General features: G+C 35.6%; 1 protein-coding gene and 3 non-coding genes across 4 annotated transcripts; 2 read left to right on the top strand and 2 right to left on the bottom strand.

Annotated features, from left to right (window-relative positions):
- The first annotated feature begins 23 nt into the window (after positions 1–23).
- Positions 24–10,169, top strand: LOC118278958 (uncharacterized). The gene is made up of 12 exons (XM_035598444.2): positions 24–190; positions 326–500; positions 776–1,072; positions 1,873–2,171; positions 2,556–2,741; positions 3,152–3,442; positions 4,083–4,200; positions 4,579–4,718; positions 5,642–5,931; positions 7,569–7,781; positions 8,732–8,921; positions 10,005–10,169. The coding sequence occupies exons 1-12, from the start codon at positions 145–147 to the stop codon at positions 10,166–10,168; spliced, it is 2,409 nt and encodes an 802-aa protein (XP_035454337.2). The 5' UTR covers positions 24–144; the 3' UTR covers position 10,169.
- On the bottom strand, positions 9,493–9,566 carry Trnat-agu (transfer RNA threonine (anticodon AGU)). The gene has a single exon. It is a non-coding gene; the product is annotated as a tRNA-Thr (tRNA).
- Positions 10,170–10,219: 50 nt separating the features above from the next.
- Positions 10,220–10,292, bottom strand: Trnar-ccu (transfer RNA arginine (anticodon CCU)). The gene has a single exon. It is a non-coding gene; the product is annotated as a tRNA-Arg (tRNA).
- A 758-nt stretch (positions 10,293–11,050) lies between these two features.
- On the top strand, positions 11,051–11,122 carry Trnaw-cca (transfer RNA tryptophan (anticodon CCA)). The gene has a single exon. It is a non-coding gene; the product is annotated as a tRNA-Trp (tRNA).
- The last annotated feature ends 6,386 nt before the right edge of the window (positions 11,123–17,508 follow it).

The following is a 17,508-nucleotide window of genomic DNA, read 5'->3' as shown; positions in this document are numbered from 1 at the left end:
ACCTGGTTTTGCAATGAATCATTATCACTATCTTATCACGACGCTGTGATCCATATAGTAGCACTCGCACGCGTGCTCAGCACGTATCGTGTTGTTATTTTTTTTATTGTATTTCCGAAATATAACTATGTAAGAGAGCTAAACATGAGAGAAAAAATATTACTATTGAACTTATTACTATTAGTGAGTTGTAAGTACATCTGCAAATGTTACTCTATTTGTGTCCGGCCGCACCTTGCCATTTTTAAGTGATTATATCGTTATCTTTGAGTTATTAATATAGATAATGTTGTGTTTTGTTAAAGTGCATGTTTTCTTGATGTAGTTGTGACATGTGCGACGGTGCCGGGTATACCGAGTCACCTGCGGGACTGCTACAGGTCGGGGGTCCCCGACCTGCCGGCTCCCCGGCGTCTCGATGTGTTCCTGTCCCTCTTAAAGAAGCTAGAACTACAGTCACAACTAGACATGAGACTGCTTAGCTCCGGCTTGCTAAGAAGGTAATATTTATTTACTGATTGCAGCGCCATCTATTACTTAGTTGGTGAATAATCTGAACTTACTAGTCCAGTTAGAAGGCTCTTAATCGTTTTAAATTAATCTCAATAACATTTTGCTATATAAACACATCACTATAATTTATACAATGCCAATGATAATTTGTTTTTAACTGTATATCTGGTGGCGACATCTGCCCACTGATTTTGAACTAATGACATCGATAGACCTCACGGCAGTCGGGTAAAAATTACATGGGAACTTGTTATTTCCACAGCTTGCGTCTAGATGGCATTGAACAATCGTCGGTGAATGCTATAGAAACTGAATTCCTATTGCCGTTCAGAGCATCCAGCTTCCAATTCAACAAGTTTAAGATCCTCATGGATATTTTTCTGCCGAGTCAAAATTTGGTGCAAGTCGATGAGATTCTGCCAATAGCTGAAAAATGTCTGATGCACAAAATGCTGAGTTCGACTGTGCGGCAATGGGAGCGAGGCGATGAAAATTTAGTATGCCCGTTATCAGCACAGCTTGGCCAGAATAATAATATGGATACACAGAGTAGTAGTAGGTGGGTATGTAAACAGACACTAAGTAAACATCTGGCCATTCAATGTGACGTAATGGGTAGGTAGTTATTTACCAAACTCCACGCAAATTCATATTTTGTGTACATACATACATGTTTACCTATGTAGGTATGTGCACGGCTCGCTACTCGCAAAAATACTTTTACTATCATAAGGTCAAGAGCCACTTCGTTGTTAGGCACGTCACAATGTTGATTATAAGTATACAGTTTATAAACAAAGTTTTTTTTAAATATTAAAACAGTACTATTGGTACATAATGGATTTTTATCGACTGCGTATGCATTGACGTAAGCAAATTGGGTTTTATCACTGAAATGAAGTTGGTAGGTAAATGTACCTAAATGTATATGAGCATACACGTCAATAAAGGTCGATTTTGCATTAAGGTAGTCGACCTCTTGATACAGTAAATAATATGTCGTACGTACAAATTCAATTAAAGGTGTTTATGTTTACTAATTGATTAGTTAAAATACCTGTAGTGCCATCATCAGGGCAGCATTACCAAAAGAAAAAATATATAAGTACTTAGTTTCCAAATATGTACCCATATAACTATAGGTCATCCATGTGATTCTTTGATCTTGATATTACATATTTGCAATAGAAAACCATAGGTGGCATTGAAATAATACCTATATACTTAAGTATCTATGTCAAGCCTTAAAACTGAGGTCAATATTCCTTTATGTAAGTGGCTACTTATCACAACCTCGAAACCAAAACAAAATACATACATATCAGTCACAGCTAAACAAAAACCTTCACCAATTCGCAGAGTGATCAGTAGATGTCCCATAGAAGATGGGGTAATACAAACCCAGTGGGGCACAATTTCCCCTGGAACCGTCATAGCTGCTGTAGCCGCATCATTGGAATCTCAACGAGTATCAGTCACAGACATACTAAACGCCAACATATTTATGGAGGATGTAGCTGAACCACTGATGGTGTCAGCTAAACAGGAGTGGGTTGATGATATAGAAACGTTAATCCCAGTTGTAAACAACACCCCTATTTTACGACGACAATCCGATGTGGCTGATATAGGAAACGTCTGGGTCGCTACCCTCGCTGGTAAGCTAAATATTTAATTTTCTCAGTAATTATTTACCCTTTGATATCTCGTCCTTTCATTTCCTTGTTTTGCTTAAATGCTGTTACATTTGTAAGTAAGAGCCTAATGCTAATTAGCCTTAGGTGTTTACTTTCTGATAGCAGATAATGTCAAATAAACAGTAGTTACTTTACCTACATAATATGTGTGGGTAGGAGTGGCTACACGATGACTGGAACATTTTAGAAACATAATCTGAAATCCTTCCTTAACTATTATTGACAAAATATGGAGATAATATAAGAATTTACGACACTATACCTCGAGGCTCTAGTGATGCTTTCGACACTACTACAACTCTATAGAAAGAAAGATGGATAATTTAGTATCTATTTAATTTCCAGGTGATTTAGCAGAAGTGGTGGTAAACCAAGGTCCTAGAGTGGGCTCCATCGCTCAGAACATGGTGATAGGCAGTAACAACCGTTGGAACGACACCCTACTCCCTCGAGACCATTACCTCTTCCCCCAGAACTTGACCGTCGCTGACTGGCAGTTCACGGACGCCGAGATACTTGCAGGCATTGATGGTCGGTTTTAATGTGAATTCCTAGTGTTATTGGTAATAAGTACCTAAGTACCTATTAAATATGATTATTGCTCTCATAATACTGTCATACCCTGAATAGGTATACTATTCATATTGCATGACGAAACTCAAATAAACTTACATGAAGAGTAATTTGAACAGATTTTTTCCTTATAGATAATTAAAAGTTGTTATATTTACTGTTTATATACTGTGTTGGTATACTGTTATCGGTACCTAGGTAGTTAGGTAGGTAGATAAAAACATGCCCTTTAAAACCCTACCATGGCGCCTGTCTCGTCCATTTCCAAAAATATTAGTCAACGTTATTATTAAAACGTGACCAAACATTAAATAAAACCTGCCTTTGATTTTACCAGTCACTAATTTTTATCTTATTTTTAATTTCAGGTCTCATATTAGCACACCACGTACCTAAATGGGTGGAACAGAGACGATCGCTAAGACTGTCTCAAGTGTTAGACATGTATTATTCTAACGAAGGCGTGTCATTCGATCCTTCAATAAAGGCCTGTAACCGTCAGAATCTGTTCTCGGATATTGTGAACAAGGGAGACTTGCTTGTGGAAACTTCTAGGTTCGCTCATGTATTGTCCCTAAGACAGATCACTGTGTATGTACCAGTTGAAGAGATGGAGAGAATGGCGGTGGCCGCGGTCAATGCCTTTATGGATTACGCTCGTGAGTACCTGCCCTTTACCTTTTAGGGCTTCTGTTTGCAAATAGTCTGTAACAGACTGTATTTTGTTTTCTTGAGTAATAAGTGAATAACAACTTCAGTTCAGTCATAGTTAGAAATCTATTCTATCTTTCTAAAAGTATGAAAGAACCAGTGAGATTGCAAATGGAGTAAAACCGTAAATCAAAGATGATGATATGAATATTACATGAATCTAATAAAAGTACTCTAATAATACTGGTACCTAATAGTATTATAAGGATGCACTATTTTATAATGTACCAGGTTTGAGAAAAGTACTCCATATAAATATTGAAGCTAGCTAGCTATTAGAACGCATTATGGAGATGCCTCACCGTTACCCTTTTTATGGGCTGTCTGCATGCTAACATTTTTCAGACGACGTTCTAGAATGCAGTTTGTACTGTCTGAACTTGTTATCTAAACAAGAAAAGCTTAAAGATTGATAAACACACATTTAAAGGAAAACAGAATTTGACATTAGGTTTAGACTAGCATTAAGGGAATACCAACTGTTTAGAACTATATTATGTCTCAAAACATCCTGACCCAGGATTTGTGTATTATTTATATTGTGTATCGCCACCATCAACTATTGTTATTATTATCCTTTAATTTCAGCTACTTTACTGCGCCGAGTTCATAAAGCATGCGAGATGCTCGGCGGTGCTCCTGTCGTGGACTTGATAGTCGCCACAGACGGGTCATGGAAAGGCTACGACGTCCAACAATTTATGTCGTGAGTACAGTAGACATAAACCAACTTACTGCCATTCACACAAGGCCGTACATTACACAATTACGCATATTTTAACTATCAATAAAGAAGATTGCAAAAACAACTCGACCAGGAAATTAGATAGAGTGACCTCGCGCAAATATGCAAGTGTATCTACTTTAAAAAGTCATGCTAGTTTTTGTTCTAGTGTTTTATTTTTAATACGGAAATTAGGAAATGTTTGCTAGATCTAATCTGTAAAATTTACCTAGTATTTATAGCTAGATAAATATAAAATCGCGGATTTGGTAAAACGTTTTTTTTCCTGACAAAATTAACAATAGAAGGATGTTGCTTTGAACGTGATGAAAATAACGTTTTTGTATCATTTTCCTATAGGTGGATCGGCGGTTCTCTGGAAACAAACATGCAAAGGGGTTCAATATCCCTTCTCCATGGCAACACAGGAACGTGGATCGCTCCCCCTTCGCACAACCTCACCACGATGTTCTCCTACATTAAGAATTTTACCGACGAATGTAAGTTCCCTAATCGTTAAATATTTACTTTGTAAGTAAGATAAGATAAAATGCTTCCATATCGCTATAATATAGGTGACCCGATTAGCTTAGGACAGCTGCACTTATTAACACAGTTACACCATATTGCGTTCATATTTTTTAAAGATTTGTTAAGTTTTAGCGCAGTTAAGCTTAGGTTTATAATATAAACAATTCCTTTTTGAATAGACAATTCAGTAAAAAATAAATCATTCAATATGTTCATCAAATGAATCAATACTTAATGTCATTCATTTTAATATTCATACCTTTAAATGTTTAACTTTTTTGTACCAGTATACTGTGGTTTACCCAGTGGTAAGCGTAGGTATGTACTTGCTTACTAACTAACTTATAAATAAGTACTGTTTTTTGTACCTAATAAACATTCGCGGAAAGCCTAATTAGCTGTCTTTCAAGGCTTTCAACTTTATTTATATTCATACTTATAAAAAATCTAACTTTTGTATTGTAAGACTTGTTATTAAGTTTCCTTCTTCAAACGTCAATACTTATTTGGCTTGTTTAAATCGATTTAAATTTTGTTGATCATGCATCTTCGATAATATTTACCCATCGTCACCGTATTGTGATAATTTTCACACATCACTACATATAAGTCGAAACCCTGGCCTGAATTTGGTACGAGTATCAACATATTTGAATCATCACTATTTATTTCTAAAACTTCTAACTCGAATTATAAACTGTGACAAAATTTTGGTCACGAAAATCACGATATTACACAGTGATCCGATGTACGCACTTCTTTTGTTCATTTTCATAGAATCTACCTATTACGTATTTCAGCTAAATTCTTAAGCTGCATCTACACTGTGTTACCGACACTATTAGGTTCCTACTTTAAAAATACTCCCACCAATCAGTTTCTATGCTTCTAGGGCCCAACCGACTCAACCTACCAACGGTCATGTCAACCATTCTGCAGTATTCGCTCAACAAGTCTGTAGCAGAAATAGCCAACAACGCTAGTGGTGGGCCCAGTACGGTGGTCCTCATAGTGAGTCCTAGTGACCGGCCTTCCGCACCGGAGATGGATCGCACCAGAGAACTCATGGCGCTATTGAGAACCAGTTACTTCGATGTATACTTCTCATATGTTGCTGAAGATCTGTCAGACTTTCAGAATATTAATAATGAGTATTTGGATTATTCTGAGCTGTTTATTTCGGTAAGTTTTTCATGTATCATCATTCTCTTGTCTGTCGGTATATGAGACACAATAGAAAACACATTATGTCTCGCGTAGATCTGCGTTCCGGCAGCACGGGTAAAGTCACAATTAGAGAATACAATCCCGAGCATGTTTTTCAATCCCGGGATTACGGGATTTTAAATGTGTAATCCCGGGATCCCGGGGCTATCCCGGGATTAGACTTTGTGGTTTCTAATTGGGCTCAAATGAAAACAGAACTTGAGTTATTTAAAAAAAATGATTTTAATATCGTTGCACAATATAAATCACATCACAACACAATACAGTACGAAACGAAAATTGACAAAACAATCAAAATACTTTTGCAAGAAATTTAAAAGACAACACAACAAAACTAATTAGAATTTCGAAAATACAATCGCAGGAATATCAAAGCATCCAACGTTTCACTTCCAAGCCTGCTTCGTAGTTTATTGCCAATATAAGCAGCAGCTGAAAACGCTCGCTCAGGTTCTACGCTGGTTGGAGGAATAGAAATTAGATATTTATTTGCTATTTCTAAGTGATATCCACGAGTTCCTCCATTTTCGAACAGGCTCATTTCACGTCTAATACTATTTGCCAACCCTGATTCATTTTGTATTTGTACTTTAGGATCTGGGGAATTCATACTCTTATCAATTTCCAGCTGTAACTTTTCCTTTAATGTCAATTGGGGTTGGGGGATTCCTTGCTGTAGCTCATCATCTATTTGTGATCCTGACATTTCTTCTTCTTCCGTGTCATCTCGACTATGAAGTCTTTTAATAATACTCTTTATTTGCTTCCTCACTAAAGCCTGTGTAGGAAGTTGTGTAGTATATCCTACCTATCACAAATGCTTTGAATATAATCTAGGCAAGATGGCGCAATGGACTACGGAATGCAAACTGTTTCAAACCTGTTTATGGAAATCCTAAAAATCCCGAGATTAGCCAAGTACAGTCCCGGGATTTTCGGGACAAGAAAACGGCCGCGATCCGATTGTATTCTCTAGTCACAATACGTCCATTGCTGAAATATTGGTATCCCCCAGTCATGTATCTGCTTAACAACAACGACAGCAATTATAATCTTCTTTCAGTTGAATATTTAATTGTGTTGAACACAAAGAACAACAGACAAAGATCCTTTCGCTTTTTCTATTACGAAGGTCAGCTTAGAATAACTAGAATTAATAAGCTAAACACATGTTTGAGAAGGTGCAATGCCTTTTCAAACTGTAATATTACCAACTACACTTATTACCTAGCTCCTAGCTTCATGTTTGATGTGTAATTAGATGTTTAATTGCAATAACTGGCTGGTGATCACTAGTGGGAATATTAATCCTGGAGTAGGTAGTAAAACGACATTCCACGATTCACCTATGCTTACTAAGTTGTTTATTTGGTTCACACAAGTTCGTGTTTATAATTTTCTTTGTAAATGAGTGATGACTTCAGCCTTAGGAAATAATATCAATAGTACCTACAATATTTTTCCTTATGCTGAAATGATCATGCATGAATTATTTTCTAAATTGCGTATCTAACCTACCCAGGCAATGGAGGCATTTATTCAAAACTGTCTTGTTATTCTAATATTTTTAATACAATATTTTTGCTTTTTAGACGACATCGACGAGTGTGCAAGACATAGTAGCTGCCGTAGATACATTCCTGGTGAAGAGTGACATTCCACAGAGGCTAATGGGCCCCCAGTGTCCTTTCAACAACACTGTGTTTAACCAAGTAGAGTTCGAGGACTTTGTGCTGCCCAACCGACCAATGTTGTACCGAATACACCCCTTTTATTTAAGGCTGCAGGATTTAATCAGAGTTCAGGTAGATAGAGTTACCCAATATTTATAAACATAAAGTAATTTAATAACTTTTAACCTACACCGATAGCTGATCAGAAAAAAGTACCACACCCTTGTTAGCTGTTTTATAAGCCTATTTAATAATGCACCCTAACTATTATAGGGATCAAAAACAATTTCAATGTCTCCCTCAAATATTAAAGCATGCATAACAAACCTTTTTGGAACATGCAGTCAGTATTATTCCTTTATTTGGGAACCCCTGACGACATGGCATGTTACATGAACCCCAGGTTGCAAAATACTGCTTTTATTATTATCCAATAATAATAAAACTTAGTGCAAGTTCTTGCTAATCGTGTTATGGATATACACGTGCGACAAAAAAGTCGGCGGCCGGCTGTCGGCCTGCGATCTATTTTGGTCTGCGTGCAATAGTATTTTTATCTATCCTGTTTGAAAAACTAGTTACAAGGGTGCATTTTTTGCATTCCATTGTGAGGAGCGGACTTAGCTGTATAGCTAGCTGTCTTTGACTTTGTTGATCTTAAATAAGACGGTGCTCGGCATCACATGACTTAAAGATGTTATTGGTATGTTAGTATGTAGTACATTTTAAGTTTTACTTAATCTATACTATACTAATATTATAAAGCTAAAGAGTTTGTTTGTTTTTTTGTTTGAACGCGCTAATCTCCAGAACTACTGGTCCGATTTGAATAATTATTTTTGTGTTGAATAGTGTATTTATCGAGGAAGGCTATAGGCTATAAAACATCACGCTATGACCAATAGGAGCCAAGCAGAGCGGGTGAAACCGCGCAGAAGTAGCTAGTCATAAATAAGGCTCTAAATAAATAGAGATATAAAAAAGAAGTTTTACTAAGAGTTATAATACCTTCTATCAAAGATCCTCAGCTATTTATCTGTTACCCCAGTATTCTAATTAGGTACTTTTATTGCGTTATATAGTTCCGAAACGATGGCCAAGGTCAGCTGTTGGTCTGCATGTGGCGTGGTGCCGAGGCTTCCCACAACTGTCAGACTATAGAACAGCGAGGGATACACATGTTCAACCTCACAAAGCCGTGCCCTTCGCCGGACTTCTGTCTACCTGCCTACTTCACTGTCACCGCTACATCCACTGACAATCTGTGTGCAAGTAAGATAATTAATTAATAACTACATATTTTAACAAGAAGGTAATCTGATTTGGGAGGAAATTAGTATAAAAGTTACTCTCTAGCTAAAGATTATAAGTTCTCATAGTAGCACGGAGTTTGGTGCCCGATGTAATAATGGCACCGTGCTCACTCACTATTTAATAGAATCTATTACATGGGATTAAAATGTCCCAACAACCCCAGCTGGCGAAAAGTTGATGTTACATTAATTTTACATGTGATTCTCTACCTAACTTATTAAAGGCGTGCAAATGTTTTACAACGCCAATCATCGTAAACAACAAATACATACCAAAAACACGTTAAATACTTCTGAAGAATACCTTGAGCCTAAGTTGCATTCACTACATATTATGGTTACGACATCATGCTCTTTCAATCACACAGTTTGTAGGAATATTCCGTACTTTAGGATAAACAATTAAGAATAACTATTTAGGCGTCAGTTCATTGCTACATAGTATTGTATTAAAAAACGATAGGTCTAAACAAAATGAAGTTTCATAAAGAAACTAGTAAAAATATTGACAAAAAGAATTAACCATCACTAGGCCCCGGGGGGATTCGAACCCCCGATCTCCTGTTTACTAGACAGGCGCTTTAACCAACTAAGCCACGGCGCCTCTGATAGTGTCGGCAAAATTACCGGCCAGTTATCTCGAACGCATATATAAGTACGATATACGTTGAGTCATTGATTGTATAGCTGTAACTTGTTACTGGATGTTGATAACATTTATTATAACTGTAGATATACATAAATAAAGTTATGATGTGTGTATAATAATAGTAAATTGCGATGTTTGTGAGCGTTTCATTCAAAATATGTTAATTATCATGCCAGTTGTTAACGGGAAGGATAGGTGCCTACAGATGTATGTTCACCATACTTGGCCTTTGCCAGTAATGTTTTTATTTCCCAAAAATATCATATATTCTATCCAGTCATTTGATAGAATATTAAGCTTCACGCTTTTGCCTACATAAATACGTCATGTAAATTGTACCTATAGATAATAGTTTATTATTGTGATAATATTAATTGAGTTATTATTTTTCAGACAATGACTGCCGTCTTCCGCACCAAGTTGGATATTACATGAGCCACGCAGGTCTTAGGTGCTTACCTTTGCAGGGCAACGCGAACACATCTGAACCTTTTCTTAAATTAATAATTACTAGTTTGTTACTATTAATATTTAAAATAAATATGCCTATAAAATAAATTTCGTTTTATTTTACAACAGGAAAAAGAGCAAAAAGGTAATTAACAGTGTACCCCTGGTGGGACTCGAACCCACAATCCCCGGCTTAGGAGGCCGATGCCTTATCCATTAGGCCACAGGGGCTTGTGATGACATCCTGAATTTTGTAGTCATTACATATGTACCAATTTTATACGTTCAGAGCTAATAACGGGAAGCAAATAAGAAATACTACGCCCTTCACGTATGTGTTATTAGGATTTTAATGGATAACCTTCTATGCTTTGAATAAGACTACGCTTGTATAGTACTTGAGGTTCGAGTGTTACACGTTCAGCCGTGTATAGCGAAACAAATAAGTTCAGTACAATAAGTATGCTGCTAACTATACTAAACGCATGTTTATACATATTTCAAAATATGTATCTTGAATGAATAAATTAAATACTTTTTCAGTACTAATACATTCGACGATTGGGATTGGAAGTACAAATTATCTAACAGCGCCATCTATCCAGAGATTTAGTACGTCGTTAGTGGTACATTTTGTGTACTAGAGATGGCGCTTGTAGCTTATCCAAACCACCACACTGTGGTATTTAATAAGTTAAAAGATCTAATATTATTTTATAATGAAAAAAGTTTATTGTAATTATTTTGTTTTAGTGTATCAACTTCACACAATTGACAAGTGTTTGAGTTAAGATATAAAATGATTATAGTGCATTTATTAAAATTAAAGTAAAATAATTATTATGCAATTAAATAAATATTGTATTATGTAATTATAATTATATCGAAATTAACACAACTGTTCATAAAAATATTAATAATTATTTTAGTTATCGAAACTCAAGGTTACTATTCCAATAGCTATCGTTTATTTCGACTTAGTCCGCAACGACTCCGTGGCGCAACGGTAGCGCGTCTGACTCCAGATCAGAAGGTTGCGTGTTCAAATCACGTCGGGGTCAAACTCTTTTTGCCAATTTTGAACCGGAAATTTCTTTTTTAATTAAATATTTTGTAAAATACGTAATTTAAGTTATGATATTATAATATTATATTAAAATATTGCATCATTGCTTACAGTAAGTAATCTAATTTTAAAAATTCCACTTGGAAGCGGCTTCATCAGCTTCAAGTCAGTTCTTTACTTCGCTCGTGCTGAATTAGTTTGTTCTATATATTAGCATAAATACGACAAAATATTTTACATACACGTTTCCAATATACTTACAAAATCGATTGGTACTTTTCTGTGTGTGAAACCAATGGCTACTGATTTTTTATGTACATAAAAATGTGTTAGGAAAATTACTTGGAAATATTTTAATGTTTTTTTTCATGCCACTATTTACTGCTGGCTGGATACTAACCACATTTTGTAAAAAATAAATATTAATACGTACACTAACGTATTGATATTTTTTTTACTTTTTCATCTCTTTTAGGTACTTTCTTCGTTGCTGAGGAGTACCTAAGTATGTCTGTGATGTAAGTACAAGTACATAGGTACCGTAAGTAAAGCAGCCTCGCATTTGTTTTTATGATTAAGTATGTATTCAAATTGCAATTATGCTTATTTACTACCGAAGTACTTAAAAGGATGTTGAACCTAGCAACGTAGTATTAAGTTACTACGATAAAACCCAACTAAATGTTATCTAGCTAAAGTCTTATTGGTATGAAAAAATAAACAATACAATACTGAACTGCCAATTTAATACTATCTTAAACTATAGGTACGTATCTTATCAAAAATGCAATGTCCCCTAGTTTTGTCAGTCACATTCAAAAGCGGGAGTGGCTTCTACGTCACTGACTGTACCGGTTTACACCGAACTCAAGGTTCTACACTGAAAAAAACTAATTGAATATTCTATTATTCTAAGAAGCCAAAATCGTGCTAACATACAATATCCTAGAGTCTATTGTTCCTTATATTTTTATTTTGTACGTCGCTTAAGACCTACTGGAAAATAATTATTCCTAGTCGTTTTTTGTGTCTTACAGTCGCTGTGTGCCAATGCATTTCATTTTGAGCCTTCACAGATAAGTAATAAAAGCCTTATTTTAACGTTGCATGAAATTGTTGCCTACATTTCGTACTAAGAGGTTGCTAGTCGAGACGGTCAGGTGACTGGCTTACGTGTCGGTTGGCGCCTTTTCAAATGAATCACATTCTTGTTCTGCACTAGGGCTGTTAGATCACATTTCTGAATGGTTTCTGCCCTCTGACACACATTCATAGGGCAAACTTTATTACTTAGTTATGTAAATTGGCTAGGTATGAATAAAATCTATCAGAATGAGTACAGTTTAAGGAAATAAATGTCGACATAGATGGTTTATTTAGCGTAAACTGTGAGTTTTCCGGTATTACGTAAATAGTAGAGGCAGATAACGGCTATTTTAGGCATATTATTAAAATATTTAAAAACGTGGTAGCCCTATCTCACCACTACCAGCGCATATCCTTGTGTGTTTCCCGCATAAGTATTTCAACTTACGTGCATGTACATGAACACGCCTTCATTTGTCGATGTGTGGGTACCTGAAGGCTTGTCTGTGTTCAGTTTCGAGGTCATGAAGTGATTGGCCACTCGAAGTGAAAAAAATTATCAACCATCGAACGCAACATGTAAATACTTAGGTATGAGCATTGTTTCGGCTGATTGTCCTAATTATTGTCACGTTTTATTTTGGTTGGTGAAGTCACTTTTTATAACTTGTCGTTTTCAAAACTTCCATGAAGCGCCTATGTTCCTAAAATCACTTAAATGTTTGTAGTCATAGATCCATACAACCTAGTCTATTAAAAATTGAAATATTATTTATATGACGACCTCGTACTATGTAATTTCGATCGTACAATAAGTACCAAGAAATGTACAGCGTGACTGACATTTCAGTTTGTTTTTTTAACCTTCGCTGCCCCCAGTGCAAGGCTCTGTAACAATTGGTGACGTCAACCATCAACAAAGTTGACGCAGATCGTCCAACGTTGTTCAATATATCTTCGTTATTGTCTATTAAGTTTTCGTGAACCTCGCGATCCAATTGACCCTCGTTCCAGTGTCCAGTGGATGTGCGTGAGCGCCGTCACACTCGTCACATCTGTCATGCATATTAATTTATTGACGATTTCACACAAAATCAAAATGTTTTTATGTTATCGGTGTAACTATCAGTGTGCTTAATTTGTAGCTTATTTGGTTGATAACGAGATCTGATTACAGATGAATTAAGAGGCCCAAAAAAGGTTACGGATTTCCTATATCGGTACCTACCAACACATGAACATTTGCTTTTAAACTAGGAACTAAAAATGCTAAAGAAATGGACGTGCAATTAAGAACGTCGGTACGTTGAAAATCCACAGTTAGATAGTTAACGCAAAAATGGAGGACATCACGAGCAAATATTAGCCAAATGACTAATATTTAGGATGATACAGCTAACATGGTGCTGACGTAGGCTGCTGTAGGATTAAAATTCACGATTACGAAGCGGATCTTTTAGCAAACTGAGTTCGTTCGTACTTTTTTGCTGGTCTTTTTTTGTTTTCATTGAATTATTATAGTTTTGAGTTTGGAGAGAATTGGGAAAGAGGATAAAGGTTTATTCTTATCGCTGTTTGTAATGTTTTATTATCACAACTGGCTAACTATGTGAAACTGCTGGCAGATGTAGGTATTAGAAATATTGCATCATGCAAGATGGTGCACTGGTGACGTGTGTAGCTGAAAGAAAAATACTATTTGTTATATTATGATACTGACATCGCTGCCTGCACTTCAGAGTCTATAAAATGTTTTATGTTATGTCTCAATGTACCTAACTACCTATGTATAATATTTAGATATATATTTCCTTGAATCCATTTACGCATGTCGCAGGAAATAGAATTCTGTGGTTTCAGTCGTAACTACATAACTCTTGCTTATTAACTTACCGTGAATAGATACGACCTTAAATTATAATAAGTGCTAATGGGTAATTAAAAATATGCTTCAGTATTTTCCTTTTGTTTTTCAGTAAACATTTTTACTTCACTTCGCTGCGTTGTTTAACTATGCAGTTTGAAAACACGTCGCACTCTGGATAATATCATTAATACAATAATTGATATACCAATTTTGCCTACAATAAACATAAACCGATTATCTTATAATTCTTGCTATTACTGGTACCTATGGAATTTGCACACAATAATCTGTTAATCATGGTCGACAAAAGTAAAAAAGCAAAGGATTATAACTATCTACTGGCAAGATACTTAAATCCGGTGAAGAGTTCAAACTTCAAGGACACACGAGGACACACCCACATAACGTTGGTTATGTTTTTGAGGTGACGTGAGCAGCCTCACGGCCAGAGCAAGTCTTGTGAACCATGGACCATTTCCGTGAGTCACTGGCCTCTGTAGCCCGTTATATACATAGCCAAAGTATCCTTAATATAGGTATCTACAATTACGTTAAGAAAAACAGTTTACAAAAACATAAATTTTGGGCATGAAGTCTTTTTCTGATCAATTTTTGACGTACCAAAAAATATTTATTCATGTTCTTAAACATCTTCTACGACGTGCAATAACATTTTGACATTGAAAAATGTGAGGCCAATTGTGCAATTATTTTGTATCTTCAGTTTAAATGACAGCGGCACGTGTATGTACCTACATCATAAAGCATTAAAACGCGACAAGATTCAATAAAGAAACATGGTTTTCGTTCAACAATAGCTCCACGTCGAGTGATATGTATACGTACAAGTACAATATTCTGTAATTTTCACAATGAGTGTAGTGCGATATGGAGCCATGGTCACGAGCTATGCCTGCGTGACAGATACCGTGTGACGTCGGGGGGCTTGGTTGTGGCAGCCAATCAGCAGCTGCCACCCGCAGCGGCCGCATGCGTCAGAGACGTAAAATGTGTTTCTTTTCCTTAGCGATATATTCGGGCTAATAAATTAAAATGTGGCAATCAGCTCTTTGTGTGGGTGTGTACAGTAGGCATGTTCGTATCAGTGTGGCTTTGTTTCATAATTAACCAGATAAGGGGAACATTGTTATAGTTGTAAAATTGACATATCGGTTAGGTATAAAATTGTTATTACCCGGTATTAATATTTAAACCATACACATTCCTAATTAAAACTTTGCCCTCTCCTTATCTTGATTACAATATCCTGATGTTAATCACAATTAGAATCATTAGTAAAGCCCCTAAAAAAGTACCGCTGATGCAATATGATATCGCATTGTACGATTGTAGCACACAATTCGCATACCGGGAAGGTTTACATGTACATGTACCTATAGATTGCAAATGGTTGCGTGTTGCGATGCGCGTGCGCGCGCCACACCTCCGCGCAAACGCAATACATATACCTATGGCAGTGTATATGTATACACGAGTACATGCTCGTTCAAACGTATACGACTTTCTAAGAATAAACGTCATTGACCGTAAACGATTAAACTTTGCGATTTTCAGAAGCAACTGCAATTTTTTGTTCAGCCTGCAGTGCCAAGACATGTGATCGTGACGATGGGCCCTCCCTCCCACGTACTTCAGGTGTAGGCAGACTTTGAAAGAGATGGCTCGGTAATTATAACAGAGGAATGGCAGCTCGTCCATCAGTGCCCTACTTTTTATGTTGTTTACAACATTTTTAGTAACGTTTTTGGCGCCACATGCTATGACGCCAAAATATGGAAGATAAAGATTTTAAGTGCATTTGCAGATTATTTATTTTAATAAAGCAAGAGTTTTCGGTTTTGTACCATATCTTGCAAATCTGGTGTAAACAATATTTTTATTAAAACTTGTCATTTGACAACAAGGGGATTTCTAAAGAAAGATAAAATTCAACATTTACCTAAAGTCAATAAAACCGTTAAATGTAAAACTAATAAATAATATGTATCAATTTCCCTATTGATCCTTAAATAATTCAGAAAACCCAAATATTTTCCCAACAGGAAAAAAATATTGTTTAGCTTCCAGTAAATGGAATTGTGTGACTTCATCGGCAAACATTACGTACCTAAGTTATTGGAATTTAACATTATTTTATATTTCTTATAATAACGTTTCGTTATGATGTAATTAGTTGAAACAAAAAATGTGAGGAATTTATTGTACTGCGTGGATTTCCACTTGAGTTTTCCATCACCGTATACAATAGTTAATTATTATATTTCATTAACACGTACCTACATGTCTATTATCTATCTACTCTTTACCGGCTCATTTTAAAGTATTTTTGCTACATTTCAAAGTGAAAGTATCTGAATATTCTATTTCGCTCCAGTAAAGCAGTAATTATGTATTTGTAAATTGTAATAGGTACGTCTAAGTAAACTTTGTACTGTACATTTACCTTGTATAGACGGAGGTGTGTCACTATAAAGTATTTCATAAGTTTAATAATAAAATAATATTTTTTTCCTCAGCGTTCTTGGGATTTTTTTCAAGTGTTTGTGTTTACTGTGTTGTTAGGTGCAAATAGGATAAATCGTCTGTATTCATAATGATGAAAGAATACAAATCTTTAAACCCTTTTTGAGCAAGCACGTAGATACAAGAACCACATTAATTTAGCATAAAACAATTCATCAAAATAGCAGACACATATTTAAGGATATTTTGCACAAAATGAATTTGTTGGGTAACTACCTATTTAAAATTAATGGTGTTCATTGTTCAAGTGACTAATATATCTCCTATGTATGACACCGTGTGGTCTCTAGTATGCAATCCTTCGTGCTTACAGCGAACGGGTGTGGGTGTGGCGGTCCAAAGTCCAAGGCTGACGTGAGAAGTGCTCAAAAGTTTGCCTAGAAACGGTCTGTACAATACATCTACATATAGACAGTATAATACGTAAAAAATGATGAAATTTGGCCAATGCTTTATGAATTTTATTTACATATTCTTATTTAAAATAGGATCTTGAAAAGAATTCGTTGAGTCTTCAAGTATAGTTGGAGTCTTCACATCACATCTATAAATATTGGACGTGATCTAAATTGTCTAAAAAACTATAAGTAACAGAAAAGGCTACCAAATGGAGATACACCGGTACCCAGTGCAGCGGTATTTTTTTTTCTAACTTATGTACAATCTTATATTATAATTTTACTTATAATGTTCTTTTTCTTTTATTTTTACATCTAGACTACTTATTGTACGTTGAAAACTAATTTAAATTCAGTCCGAATAAATTAGTTTTTTCACGTTCCGGATATTGTTCTACTTTATTAGCTCTGAATTTTAAGCAGCCATGAATTTAGGACACGTTTTTCACCTTTTACTTTTAATTTATTGTTTAGATAGGTTGAATT

Source organism: Spodoptera frugiperda, chromosome 15 (genome assembly GCF_023101765.2).
Source record: "Spodoptera frugiperda isolate SF20-4 chromosome 15, AGI-APGP_CSIRO_Sfru_2.0, whole genome shotgun sequence".
In the NCBI taxonomy this organism is placed as follows: Eukaryota; Metazoa; Arthropoda; class Insecta; order Lepidoptera; family Noctuidae; genus Spodoptera; species Spodoptera frugiperda.
Note: the sequence above shows the minus strand (reverse complement) of the source record. Positions and strands in the feature narration are given on the sequence as shown.

Coding starts and splice junctions, on each gene's coding strand:
- LOC118278958 (XM_035598444.2), top strand. CDS start 145: ATGAGAGAAAAAATATTACTATTGAACTTATTACTATTAGTGAGTT. Junction 2,172..2,555: donor CTGGGTCGCTACCCTCGCTG/GTAAGCTAAATA, acceptor TTTAATTTCCAG/GTGATTTAGCAGAAGTGGTG. Junction 8,922..10,004: donor CACTGACAATCTGTGTGCAA/GTAAGATAATTA, acceptor ATTATTTTTCAG/ACAATGACTGCCGTCTTCCG.